Source organism: Eptatretus burgeri, chromosome 18, assembly GCF_056783735.1.
Source record: "Eptatretus burgeri isolate ZD-2024b chromosome 18, Ebu_testis_v1, whole genome shotgun sequence".
Classification (NCBI taxonomy): domain Eukaryota; kingdom Metazoa; phylum Chordata; class Myxini; order Myxiniformes; family Myxinidae; genus Eptatretus; species Eptatretus burgeri.
The window spans coordinates 7,987,243-8,002,000 of record NC_140978.1 but is presented as its reverse complement, the minus strand read 5'-3'; the positions used below and the strand labels follow the sequence as shown (position 1 = coordinate 8,002,000).

Sequence of the window (14,758 nt, the reverse complement as noted above, 5' to 3'; positions counted from 1 at the left end):
TTCCTTCCTCTGTCCAGATGTCACACCAAGTAACTTCCTAGCTATCTCCCTCACCACCTCTGCTCTAGTTGCCCAATCATCCCACCCATCTTTACCACCATCCAACACCTGTCTCGCCTCCTCCCTAAATTCCACGCAAGTCTTCCTCCTTCAGCTTCCACCATCTGGTCCTTGGTTCAGCCCTCACTCTCTTCCTCAACCTCACCTCCAAAATCATCCGACAGACCACCAATCGATGCTGTCGAGCTACACTCTCTCCTGCCACCACCTTACAGTCTCTAATCTCTTTCAGGTTGCATTTCCTGCTTAAGATGTAATCCACCTGTGTGCACTTTCCTCCACTCTTGTACATCACCCTGTGTTCCTTCTTCTTCTTGAAATACGTATTTACCACTGCCATTTCCATTCTTTTTGCAAACTGTACCACCATTTGCCCTTCCAAATTCCTCTCATTGAGACTGTACCTACCCATCACCTCCTCATCCTCTTTATTCCCTTCCCCAACATGCCCATTGAAATCTGCTCGAATCACCACTCTTTCATCCTTGGATACACTCTCCACCACTTCATCTAACTCACTCCAGAAATCTTCTTTATACTCCGTCTCACACCCCATATGTGGGGCATTATGCACTGATGACATTCATCATCACCCCTTCAATTTCCAACTTCACACTCATCACTCGGTCCGACACTCTCCTCACCTCCAATACCCTCTTGACATAATCCTCCTTCAGGATTACCCCGACACCATTTCTCCTCCCATCCACACCATGGTAGAACAGTTTGAAACCACCTCGAATGCTCCTAGCCTTACTCCCCATCCACTTGGTCTCTTGTACACACAGGATGTCCACCTTTCTTCTCTCCATAATATCAGCCAACTCTCGCCCTTTGCCAGTCATAGTCCCAACATTCAGAGTTCCAACTCTCACCTCCACACTTCTACCCTTCCCCCTCTCCCACTGCCTCCGGACTCGCCTTCCCCGTCTCCTTCTCCTCCTTCGCCCAGCAGTAGCACAATTTCCACCGGGACCCTGCTGACCAACGGTACTGGTGGCGGTCGTTGGTAACCCGGGCCTCGACCGATCCGGTATGGAAATTCGTTTTGTTGTCCGCATAATGATTTGGCATAGGTTTTTACGCCGGATGCCCTTCCTGACGCAACCCTGGTCGCCTTGTACGACACACAGGGATATGGTACACCTATTCTAACCGGGGCATATATTGTATATGTGTATATATATATATATATATATATATATATATATATATATATATATATATATATATATATATATATATATATATTATATTATATATGGGGCTGCAAAAGTAGGTATACAGTCCTTGTATACCTTATACCTTTGATACCTTTGTATACCTTTGATCATTACTGTATACCTACTTTTGCAGCCCCCGTATATAAAATATTACTGTATATGATATATTGTCATGGCACTGGCAGCAAATGTTAATTCCGGCGTACCAATTTGTGGTGACGGGTGGTTAACAATGCCAGCCTGGATGGTCGAGCGGGTTTTCCTTATTAGGAGGCGGACACGTTGATCCTCGGAGATGATAACACACGAGGGGAGGGGAGGGAGGGGAGGGGCGCAATGGGGAATGGACAGAGGCATGGGGAAGCACAGCATGGCGGGGTTTATACTCTAATCCAATGACAAATACACCGACACAGCCACTTAAAATGAACACATTTAATGAAAATAGACAAATATTTACAAAGGGCAACAAGAAAAAGCAGAGATTGCAAACCCTCACCAGGACTTCTTTTGAGTGGTGTATTTTTTTTTTTTAGCTTTTAGGGTAAATCCAACATGGTTGCAAAACCATGTGACCTATAACATCATGTGTGACCCTTTTCTTCCTCATTGAAAGGCGGTCATGTGTGTAAAGTTTCACCTCGACCTTTTCAGCCATTTCAGAGAAGATTTTTGAAGGTTTTTTTTCATATTTTTAAACAATATGGCTGCCGAATCTTGTGACTGACATCAAAAAAAAAATTTGTGGACCATTTTATCCCAAGATGACCCTCAATTTTTTTTTACTGATCATATGTAGAGTTCTACACATGCAATTATGTTGTCATAACAAAGGCACCTATGATGTCATAAAAAAATACCACACTCATTCCCCATGAGGAGTATTTGCTATGTGCCACTTGTACACCCATGGCTTGGGGAACACTTTTGTGAATTTTCCCCTTGATTTGTCCAGCCGTTCTGTAGAAGAAGATTTTTTATAGGTTTTAGGGTAAATCCAATATGGTTGCCAAACCATATGACCACTGACATCATATGTGTGAACCTTTTGTTCCTCATGGATAGGCGGTCATACGTGTAAAGTTTTTGAAGGTTTACAAAAAACAAGCAGTCATCGACTGGTACTTACGAAATCGTCAACTTGACCTCTGACCTTGTCTAATAAAAGCTGTCTCTAGAGAAGGTAGCGACGCAAACCAGAAGTTTCTACCATGATTATGTACCAAACAATCAAAAATCGTAACGTCGACCGAAGCAAAAATCTCCATTTCTCCACGCAATTATTTAATATTATTTTATCAAAGTCACAAAACCGTAATATTCGGCCATCCACCAACAATCTTTACATAATCCGATGGCTTAGCGAGTCAGGCATGCGACGATAACCTTTATTGGGATAAAAAATGACTTTTATACATCATCTTTATTGAAAACACCGTCAGAGCGCACACGCAAAACCTGTACGTGACTCAACGACGCATCTGCTCGAGCGCGCTGCACCACGTGACGAGCCATGACGTGGCGAGTGAAATATTTTTTATACAATCTTAAAACGTCTCCAAAACATCCGATTTTTACCAGAATTTCGACAACCGAGTGTTAAGCGTTCTAAGCGATCACAAAAACCGAAGACAAAATTAAAATCGAAGTTAAAACGAACTCGTAACGTCGACCGAAGCAAAAATACTCCATTTCTCCACATGAATTTACGGAATTATGTTTGACCTCACTGTGACCTTGACCTTTGACCGATTTTGACCAAAATCTAATAGGCGCTAGCCATCACCCTCCTAAATCACGTGGTGTAATTTGACATTGGTAGCTTCTTCCGTTCTCGAGTTATCGTGCCGACAAACAAACACACAAACAAACACACAAACAGAGGACGGAAGTCATCAATATACTTACGAAATCTAAAGATTTACAATATGGCTGCCGAATCGCGTGATTAATGACGTCATTTTTGTTATTTTTCTGTGAACCATTTTATACTTGGATGGCCCGCTAAATTTTTCATGCTGACCGGTTGTGGTGTTCTACATATGCAATTATGATGTCATAAAATCACACTAATTCCCCATGAGTGCTTGGTATTTGCCAAGTTTCAACTTTCTCCTTGGTGCGGTTTCAGAGATAAAGAGGTCCAAAGTTTTTCTGTTTTTCCAATATGGCTGCCACACCACGTGACCTATGACATAATTGTCATTAAAACATTCTACATGAGTAGTCACAGCAATGGTGAAAATTTCATCTCAAAACGACAAGCGCTTGCGGAGAAAAACACAAAAATTCTGTGCGGACAAACAAACGGACCCAAATGCAATACCCTCTCATTTGGCAAGGGTAATAATCAGGATATAATAAAACGTGAGGTAAATTAAAGTCCAAGTCGAGACGCCTCCACGCACGGACTTCAACACAGACAAGGGGAAAAGAAAAAAAGCAAATCCTCCCTTCACTCTGGCACCCAGCCTTGTCCAGAGATGGTCCCTACTGAACTTTGGGATTGAGGAACTTCGTCCCGCGTGGGAAGATGCGCCCCAAAATGACATCGAGCCGTGCTCTGGGTGAGAAAAGTACGTGAGGTAATTCGTGAGGCGGTATTCAACACCAGGGCTCACCAAACGCTGTGCGGCTTCTTCGTCGATCGTGCCCGCCGAAGCAGTGCAGAATGGTGCCGCCACCTTCGGTGATATACACGAGGCTTCGAGGTCCATCTCTCACGACCCGTCAAGAGTCATTGGCCAGCATCTTGCTCCACCAGGTGAGCCAATTCACCTCAGCACGAATACGAGAATCGTGCCGTCTTCTTCATGTGTCAAAGGAAAGCCAGCTGTAATGCCCTGATCTTACACGCCATCTCCTTGCTCCCTCGTCTCTTGACCACATGCGTCCCTTACACTGAACTCAAAACCAAAACCTCTTCTGATGTCACACCCATCCATCATCCACCTCCGGACATGGCTTGCTGGCATGAAAACCGGGAAGGCGGGGCTTCTGCCTGCTCGGAATGTTTGGCTTGCTTGTTGTTGTGGTTGTGGTTGTTATAAAAATGTACTTCTTTCATTGCTGGCTTGTAAATATAAAATGTAGGAGAGAGTCACAGGGGGCAATTACATACTGGGTAAAATTGGTCTTAATACCTATCTTATTAACACGTAACACTTAAGCTCACAGTTTCCCTACTTGATTTACATCGAGATGTTTCCTACACGTCCATGGACTAAGCACCTCCATACAATCCTAACTTTGCTATTAAATTCCTCCATCTACCCCCACAACTGTAACAATATTATATAATGGCAAAATTTCCACTCATGATGGTGACCTCGAAATATTCTTGGATTTAAAAAAATGTTTGGCACACATTGTTTTTACTTGAAACAGAACAAATTAGGGGAAGTGTTGGGTGGGGGGGGGGGGGTGGGCGGAGCTGAGAGAAACATTTCAAACTTTCATTTTTGAGGGCCACCCTAATATGGATGTACAAACAGCATTGTATTTAATCTGTATATGCGGGGAAAAACACGTGCCCAGACTGGAGATCGAAACCAGATCCTCTGAACCACACCAGCACTCTGCCATCTGAGCTATCGGGGCGACACTCGCCGAGCACGTAATTCACGCACATGGACAGGCCGTCGCTGCTTCTCTGGTTGGCAGTGGGTTTCCCTGGAAGCAGTGATAGAAAAGAGAGATGTTTCTATAGTGGAATCTTTTTTTTCCTATGATTTCCCAGAACTACATAAATATACAGAGAATTTCCTTGGGGTGGGGGGATTTTTGTAGGGGGAGTCACTTCAAACCTTGCCCAGATTCTCAAGGCCCTACACCCAAAATTTGGGGGGCTCTATGTGCTACGGTTTGGCTGTGAAAGAGCAATGTACAAACGCACAAAAATTGGAAATATTTATTTAAATATAGTGCTTTTCTTTGGGGAATAGGGGTAGGGGAATATACTTTGCAATGTTTGCATATGTAATAAAGACTTGACACTTTATTTATTTTGACATGAGAAAATAATATGTACTTTTGTGTATAATTATGGTAAGAGCAGCTGTGCATTTATTTTCTTTCTTTTCTTTTTATTTGCAGAGCTTTTTGATAACTACATGCAACAGGATGCACATGAGTTCCTCAACTACCTGTTGAATACTATCGCAGACATCCTGCAGGAGGAGAAAAAGCAAGAGCGGCAGAATGGCAAACTAAAGAATGGTGTTCTGGAGGGTGAAGAGGCATGCAAACCAGAGGCCACCTGGGTGCATGACATTTTCCAGGGCACACTCACGAATGAAACGCGCTGCCTCAACTGTGAAACGGTAACATTTTGCAGTAATTGCTTCTGCTAGCCTTAACTTGTATTCAATACGAGCAAACAATCAGATTACTTGGTAGATCGGGCCAAATCACAATAATCTTCCGTGCATGTCCTGTGAGCATTTAAACAAAAAAATTATTTTTTGGTTGAGCATGTGTTTAAGCTCATCTGACACCAAACTAAAGCTGACTTGGTTCCTCTTTCATTCACAGGTTCGATCTGGGACACATAAAACACTAAAAATACAATGCAGTAAATGGAAAATCTTAAGAGAGCAAATGTATGTGGTAGTTTCACCAAAAGGGTTTGATGGTGGACTGTGTGTACCCTGCAGAAACCTGGAGTGGGGGGGGGGGCAACAAAGAGCAGAGGGTGCAAGACCAGAAAGGAGGTGGTAGAAGATAATACACCACCGACCTGTCTGTGATGGTGACGTGATCGGCCCACAGTCTCAGTTTCATTGCAGTAGATCTCCAGTAATCTTGAAGGCCTTGGTTTCTATGGCATCAAGCTGAACAAGATGAGACAGGGGAGCCAGCCCAGAAGGAAGGGCAGTACTCTCTCAAGCTGTGGATGAAGGCCTTGTAGGGGAATAGGAGTTTAGGTGTGCCAAGGAAGTACTTAAAACGATGAAGGGATGCCCATTCGGCTGACTTTGGAGGCCAACTTTGAAATGTGGTTTGCCAAAGAAGGATAATGGCTGATTGTGAGACCCAGGAGTTTGAATGACTGAACTTCCTCAAGAGGATTGTTAAGAAAGTCGACAGACAGACATATTTGTCAGGATTGAAAGACATATTCCAAGTGTTTGATCAGCTTGTAATATATATATTTTTTCAAGGTCTGAAGAGTGGGTAGAGGATCCAGCCTGCCTGTCTGAAGGATGAAGGATGTTTTGGCAGAGGGGTGTGGGCATCAGCAAATAGATAGAGTATTTTCCATAGTCAGAAAGATCATTGATGAAGATCAAGAATTGGACTGGGCCCAGAACTTTTTTTCACACAAATCGGAACATGAATCAAAAAACGAACCTGTAGTTTAGGCCTAAGTCACATTTGGCACGGCGGCCGTGGGGTCTCCAAAATCTACGGCCACTAGCAATTATATGGCGGCCGCAGTATTTCCACGGTCACACAATGTAGCAGTCACATATGTTTTTATTTTTCGGGGAACCGCACGGCGTATTTAGAAATTGTGGAGACCGAAAACGTGGTGGTGCCGTACGGTCTTTGATTTGATGTCGCACGGTGACCTTAGGGCGTCCCTGCGGCTGCCATAGAATTTTCAAGGCAGACGCAAGGTGCCCTCAGGAAACCTCAAGGAGGCCCTAAGGCGAGCGTGCGGCCAGACGGACGGTAACGAGTGGGTATATTTACCAGTTCTTTTTTTACTGAAATAAAAATCTAACAGTTCGGAATATACCAGTATGTGGTGCCCCCAGAATCCAAATTGAATTCGTTTCAGGAGGCTGTTCGGATTGCAAAATGTTCGATTCCCAAACTATTTTCCCAATAAGAAATAATGGAGTGAATTAATCTGTTCCTGGACCCCAAGCAAGCCCACTTTCAAGACACTTTCAACTGAAATTCCACATGTTTAAGGTAAAATAAGATGAGTAAATGACCTTCGGTGGCGGTGTATTGTATGTAAACTGGTACAATCACCAATCCAAAGGTCCACACAGGCTCGAGCTCCGGCCTGGGTTCCGATTGCTCGCGCACTCTGCGAGCGCTCCCCCCAGGGCAGCTCATCAAACATGATGCCCCCAGAACCACAAGCACTTTCATCAAACGCATCGGGCTGAGGTAATCATGGATATTCCAAATTACAACCGGTTTTTCTGTGAAATTAAATCCTTGCCCGACAGTCCGTCACACCACGTGATCGGATTGCTTTTTTGTTATTAATTAAAACACAAGATGAGTAAAAAAAAGAAAAACAGCACAAATCAAGGTGAAAACACGAGGTAAAGTAGCGATCAACACACGAGAGATGCTTTCACGAGGACTTCCACCGACAAAGTGAATGAACAAAGTGTGAAGATGCGGGTCGAACAGGTGGGGAGACACGTGAACAAACATGAACGCTTCGTTGTGTTCGGTTTTTTAAAATGTATTCGGTTTTTAGGGCAAAATTCATTTTCATTGATAAGAGACTGCGGCAGCCGCACGAATAACGCAAGCCCACCGTACGCCCTACGTACGGTCGACGTGGAACACAACTACGTCACAACTACGGCATGTCGAATTGCTATGGCCAACGTAGAAATGAAAAAAGTAACTCCGCGTTATAATTCCACTGTGACCCCAACGACCTGTAAAAGATAGCCAAATGGCGTAGGGCCACCCTGAGGCCACCGCAGAAACTCTGCGGCCGCCGCACGTTTGTCAATTCAGAGGGCGTACGGCCGCCGTATCCTCGCCGTAGAGCAAATGTGACTTAGACCTTAGCAGTACTTTGGCTCTGAATTTGTCCCAATCATGCATGTGCAGATAATTTTTTTCAGTCAAACAAGATTGAAAATAATTCCAAGTGGGAAAGTTACTGGTTTTAAAGACATCATAAAGGATACAGACAGGCATGAATAACTCGTGTAACAAGTTAAATAAGGTGGTGTAAAAGACCGTATCGACGGCAGTAAACTTCCAAATTATTTTTTCTACCACCATTAAAATCTTTATTTCATTTCAATTTAATTATACACTTGAACACTTATGGAACACTAATTGCCCTCTCGGCACTTTCAAAAACCTACTGTGTAGCAGGACTTGCACAACATATTACGGCATTTTACATCATCTCGACCAATCAAATTTTCTGCTCGCAGATCCCGCTCATGTCCTTGCTTTCTCAAGACTGTGCGGGGTAAGTCGTTCTATGAACTGTAATTTTTTTTAGATGTACCCGAGCTTAACATCAAGCCTGAGGGCAAACTTCACAATTGTCTCCACATCCTCTCAAGACTGATGGCAACTGGTCAACTCTGTCACCGTGACATTCATTTTCTGTCCTTTTCATTTCTGAAGGATGAAGTCATGTTGTACCCTGCATGTGAAACAGCTGTTTGAATGCTACAGAATGTGTGAACTTGTGTCTCTCCAAGGCATATGGGCTCCTGCCTAGTCCTGACTCTTAAACAACTGGACTTGATTGCATTAGACTTTTATTCGCCTTCCATTCCTTCATCACTCCTCTGAGTAAGTGGATATTAAGAGGAGGTTCAAAGTTTTTCTATATTTTTGTCAATCGAACATGCGAATAGTTTTTTTTTTAATTTTTTTATTTTTAAAATAAATCTGGTTTTAAGATGCTTATTTGATTATGACTTGATCCGTTATATAGCTCATCAGACTGCCTTTTGGAGATAACTTTCTGACCTGCTCCTTCTGTTGACCCTCCTATTGAATCCCTACTTGTGCTTTGACACTGACATTTGTCAATTGTGCTCCACAGGTCAGCAGTAAAGATGAAGACTTTTTGGACCTGTCTGTTGATGTTGAACAAAACACATCCATCACTCACTGCCTCAGGTGTGCCTGCTGAGTATTGCTTCCACTTGCATTTTGAAAGTTAACAGGATTGTCTCAACTAAACTTCGCTCACAAATTAATTTTTTTGAATTTTTCACCAAAGCTCTGTTCTGAGTGTAAAAAAAACAACAACAAACAAACAAACACAAAATGTAGATTCAGAGGTGCCAGAAGGTATTGGATAGGGGATGAAGTTACTTGTCACCTTGTGGAACACCATGCTTTCTACTTTGGTAAAAGTGAAAAATCATGGAGGGAGAAAAACGTGTTGAACAATTCTGTATCAACACATACAAGGACAACATCAGTCTGTTCCATTTTCAGAACAATCTGACATTGGAGCAACCCGGAAGCTTGCGTCTATTCTTGTGAAATGGCACAAATATTTGAGGCTTGTTCTGTTTTTCAAACCTGTTCATATTCTGAATGAAGAGGACCACCACATTTGCATATAAACAAGGTGATTTCTCGTGGAAGAGCGAGTGCACCAAACGGATAAAGACACAACAGAACAAAAGCAGATAGAGAGAGATGTATGTATATATATATATATATATATATATATATATATATATATATATATATATATATATATATATATATATATATATATATATATATATATATATATATATATATATATATATATATATATATATATATAAGCCTGGTGTTGGCGCAGTGGCTTGGGATCCAAAAGGTCCTGAGTTCAAGCCCCGTTGGGCCACTGAATGAATACACCAGGGGGTTGACTCAGCCTGTCATCCTTCCGAGGTCGGCGAAATGAGTACCAGTATACTGGGCCGGTGTATACCCCGGTTAAAATAGGTGTACCATATCCCTGTGTCGTAAGAGGCGACCAGGGTTGCGTCAGGAAGGGCATCCGGCGTAAAACAAGTGCCAAATCACTATGCGGATCATACGGATGATCCGCTGTGGCGACCCTAACGGGAGCAGCCGAAAGAAGAAGAAGATAGACATGTATGTATGTATGTATGTATATATATATATATATATATATATATATATATATATATATATATATATATATATATATATCGATCCACGGGTAGGAGAAAAGAATGACGAATGAGTGGTGGTGTGCAGCGATTCTGAATTTTGGAAGTTTCACCAGAATTGATCTTTGCAATCCATAAACTAACACGACATTGGCAGTAGCCAAAGTTAAGTTGTATGAAAACAACATTGCTTTCTGTAATGAGAATACAAATTGGCAACAATCGCACTCTACAAATGATCCCAGATGGGTTTACATTGGCAGAAATAGCTTTAACAACATGTGAAACCACCATTGACCCCAAATACAATCATGTGCACATTGTGTTATCAACTAAATCAGATGATCCAGCTCTCACTGTGGGATGTGGCACAGTTCTTCAACGAGGGTCACTTGCATTTGATCAAGAGTCTGAGGGTGGATTTGGCAACCACAAACACGCCTCCCCTAGATGTCCCAAGCACGTTACATCTGATTAACTTTGGAGGTCATGTATGTCATTCCATGCAAATTATTGTGTGGTCTTAAAGTGCAGCGTTGACAACAGGTGGATGAGCATCGATAAGCAAGTTGGGATCTTGTTTATGGCCCAAAAGGAAACAGTTAGAGTACTCTTCTAATGGTGACAAGATCAGTTGTTTTGCCAACTTGAATGCTAGCCCATTCCATCAGACAGTCCCCACCAACTTTGTCATGCTGTGTCAGAGTACATTTTGCAAATCACTCACCACCTCGCTTCCAGGCTGCAGCACATCCATCATTGAAGTCTGAGCAGAATCTAGACTCATCAGTGAAGACAAATTGTGCTGACTGTTCACACTCCAGCTGTGGTGTCGTCGCCCATTGTGTGCGCTGCTGTTGATGGCGCCGTGTTCGAAGGATATGGAGCAGTGGCTTGGTCTTCTGAACCTCATTCTACTGGCATAAAGCCTGTTCTGAACTGTCTAGGTCGAAATTGTATGGTTGATTGCGATTTGCAGGTGTTTATTTCCATTATGTTGTTGGAATGTGCTCTTGAAATGGAGTTCCTTTGGCAAAGGTGACAAGATAACGATTCTTTTTGATATGATGGGTTATTTAACCCCTGGATGACCTGAACTAGGTTGTTCGGTGACCTGTCCATTCTGTCAGTGCCGTAGAAATGACGCCGCGATGAACATTGGACACGGAAGCACGGCAGACGAGTCAACCCCCAACATGAATTCCTTTCCAATGGCATGAGCCAGTTCCTTTCGTGTTTAATGATGCCTAGCCATTTCTGAACTGACTTGGACCACATGTATGGCCATTTCATTGTGGATATTGACACGGGTCATGTATTGACATGTACACAAGTTCTGTGAGCGACATTGTTTGGATGCAAATTTCCAGGAACTTTCATCTCTGTTGACAATAATTTCAGCATAACATGTTTTCTGATTTGAGTATCGTTCCTTGAATAGCTAAAATCAATGGTTTCACCGCATTCGTTCTGCGGTTCCCATTTGCCTTTCATGTCACGTACCGTCCTGCCAATCACACGTCACCAAAAATCACTGCTAGCTGTGCCTCAGCTTGTTTAAAATGTCGAAGTAAAAACATTTTTTTTTTTTCCTGATGATTTTTGTGAATGATTATTTGATATCCGTTCCATTACATTTATTGTTAAATGTGGCTTGATAATTCCTGAGCAATGCTTTAAAGCAAATATAAAAGTTGCGTTCTCTGTCTCATGTATCACGCGGCCTCAGAGTTTTGGAAGTGATGTAGTTTTGCTTTTCTATTTTGAATTGCCCTTTGCATGCAAACAATTAGTTTTTATTTTATTTTAATTATTATTACAGAAGCTGGGTACACCTGATCTTTTCTGCAACCTGTCTTCCTTCCCCACAGAGGTTTCAGTAACACAGAGACGCTTTGTAGTGAATACAAGTACTACTGCGAGCAGTGCTGTAGCAAGCAGGAGGCACAGAAAAGGTGTGCGCAACTACAAACCTCTTCCGGGGATGGGGCAGCTGATAAATGCAAGGCATAACCATACAAGCTGGAATAGTAAAACATAGTTCATGTTTATTTATAAAAGTTAGCTCCCTCATGTGAGCTGTCAATGAGATAATTGGTTGGAAAACAATTCTGAGTTATTTACTTGCATATTCTGTATGGGAGAGAAGGATGTGGCAGTGCATGGGGGGTAGTTTTGTCATGACTGAAGTAGTTTTGTTTTTCTCTTTTGGTACCCCCCCCCCACCTTTGATACTCCAGATCCTGGTCCTGGACTGGCAGAATAGTTTGGAGATGGCACAGACACCTTTGAGGTATCGAGTCTGGGTTTTGATTCCCGACCTGATGATAAACTCATCCTGGTGCTTCATAGGCAGGGTGTTACATCAGTGAATGCTCCGTCCTTCAGTGGGACGTTAACCTTAGTGTCCTGGTGAATGCTAAAGATCCCACAACGTCTTTCACAAGTTTAGACCATTGTGGCTGGCACCCTGGCTCGATTTGAAATTCCTGCCGTAACATACAGAACTCTACGCTGGAGTGACCCATCCAGCTTTTTATTTTATTTATTTATTTAGTTTGCCACCATGGTTCACAACTTGTGAGCATCCAGACACTCTAGAAGAGTATAATTCTACAGTTTTAGAATCCAATCTAGCAACGTCATAATTACACATAGGCCGTCTCTGTGTTTGTCATCCATCCAAGGGGCAGCACATACATTGGTGAATCGCCCTGCCTGTGAAACACCAGGCTATGAGTTTATAGCTGGGTCAGGATTTGAACCCAGGCGAGATAGCTTTGAGATGCGTGTACATACCTCTAGGCCAGTGTTTCTCAACCTTTTTTTGTCCCACGCCCCACTTTTATTTTCAGAAAAATCGTACGCCCCACCATGATTGGAGACACTACAGTATATACTACATATGTATTCAGAAGTCTTTATTAAAACTTTATTGCAAATTTTATTCAATTGCTACTCACTTCAATGGGAGCCCTGCCCTTGACGCTGGCTGCACATTTGTTTGATTCGAGGAACCAATTTTGTCAGTTTCAGCCTTAAATCACCACGTTTCGTGATTTCCAGTCGATTTCTCTTAGCTTGCAGCAAATCGGTAACAACACTAAATCCACATTCGACTAAATAAGATGATGGAAAATTTATCAATACTTCCCTTGCCAAAGTAGTCGAGTTTGGGTATTTCTTTTCGTTCTCCTCAGACAGCCACATCATGGTTCAAACTTTTGAAAATTTGAAAGTGCAAAGCTATGAAAGCGATCATATATTGATTCATTAATTCTGAATCCTCATGCCCCACCTTGAAAACACTGCTCTCGGCCATCCTGCCACCCCAAAAAAATTGCACTAAGCATAATGTTGCTGATTAAATAATATACAGGAAAGCAGACTTGGCTTCAGGTGGCGTTTTAACCGGGACCCACAGATTTTCTTTTTCTTGGAACCTTATCTTAAACCTTCACCGTTATTAATCTCATCAATTAATATTAATATTAATAAATATAAATAAATTAATTAATATTAATAATATAAATAATTATATTATTATTAATATAAATAATTAATATTAATAATATAAATAAATTAATTAATAGCATTGATTCCAGTGTTAATATTCTTGTGTTCATTTTCATTTTGCAACCCCTGCAAGTACCTGCTTCACAGAATACAATAGCATTTGCGAATCTCTCCGGTTATGTTATGGAATTAATGTAATTGTGCGTATCTCATGTAGGATGCGTGTAAAGAAGTTGCCAATGATCCTCGCTCTCCACCTCAAGCGCTTCAAGTATATGGAACAATTGCACCGTTACACCAAGCTGTCGTACCGTGTTGTTTTCCCACTGGAGCTGCGCCTCTTCAACACGTCCGGTGATGCCACCAATCCCGACCGGATGTACGACCTGGTCGCGGTTGTTGTACACTGTGGCAGGTGAGCTCGGTTGCCTCCATAACTTGGTCTGTTGTTTCTTCACCAGTTAAGTCACAAATTCTTTTATTATTAAGTCTCAACTAATCCTTGACATTGACAATTACGACATACGACATGATTCGTATGTATTCTGGTTGGATTCCATTGCATCAAAGTCCAGGGAGCTTGTAGATTGATTGGCATTCTTTGCTCTTAAATTAACGTTCGTGATATTATTTGTTTTAACAAAATATGTCATTTTTACAAATCATTGTTTTGTAAATAAACTAGATGACTCAGGAACCTGTTGGGTTCCTGGTGTGACAGCAGTTGATAAAAAAAAATTATTTCAAAAAAAAGAAAGAAAAAAAGATAGCTCCAGCGAACTATACCGCTGAGGTTGTTTGCATTGATCAAATTCTCCCGAAGAGTACTTGACTGAATCAGGAATTGATTTTTTAATAATTTTTTTTCGTTGCCCGATTTGAACGGAACTTGATACAGCGCGTCAATGTGAAAAAAAAAACGGAGAAGAAAGTCGAAGAAATTGTTGTGCGTAATCTTCTAAACACAATTTTTTTATCTTGCCAAAACGAAGTTTTTGCGAGACATGTTAGTCAGCTTGTATGTTTTTTTTTATTTTTGTCTGTAATCACATATAAAAAATTCTGCAGAGCACAGTTATCATTGGAAAT

General features: G+C 41.8%; 1 protein-coding gene across 3 annotated transcripts in view; it reads left to right on the top strand.

Moving 5' to 3' along the window:
* USP46 (ubiquitin specific peptidase 46) overlaps positions 1–14,758 on the top strand; it is an 82,730-nt gene that overhangs the window by 52,560 nt on the left and 15,412 nt on the right. For all 3 annotated transcript variants that reach the window (XM_085864296.1, XM_085864294.1, XM_085864295.1), the window contains exons 4-7: positions 5,379–5,605; positions 9,058–9,134; positions 12,025–12,108; positions 13,887–14,084. In XM_085864296.1, coding sequence (XP_085720422.1) covers positions 5,379–5,605; positions 9,058–9,134; positions 12,025–12,108; positions 13,887–14,084 — 586 coding nt within the window. The remainder of the gene's footprint in view (positions 1–5,378; positions 5,606–9,057; positions 9,135–12,024; positions 12,109–13,886; positions 14,085–14,758) is intronic.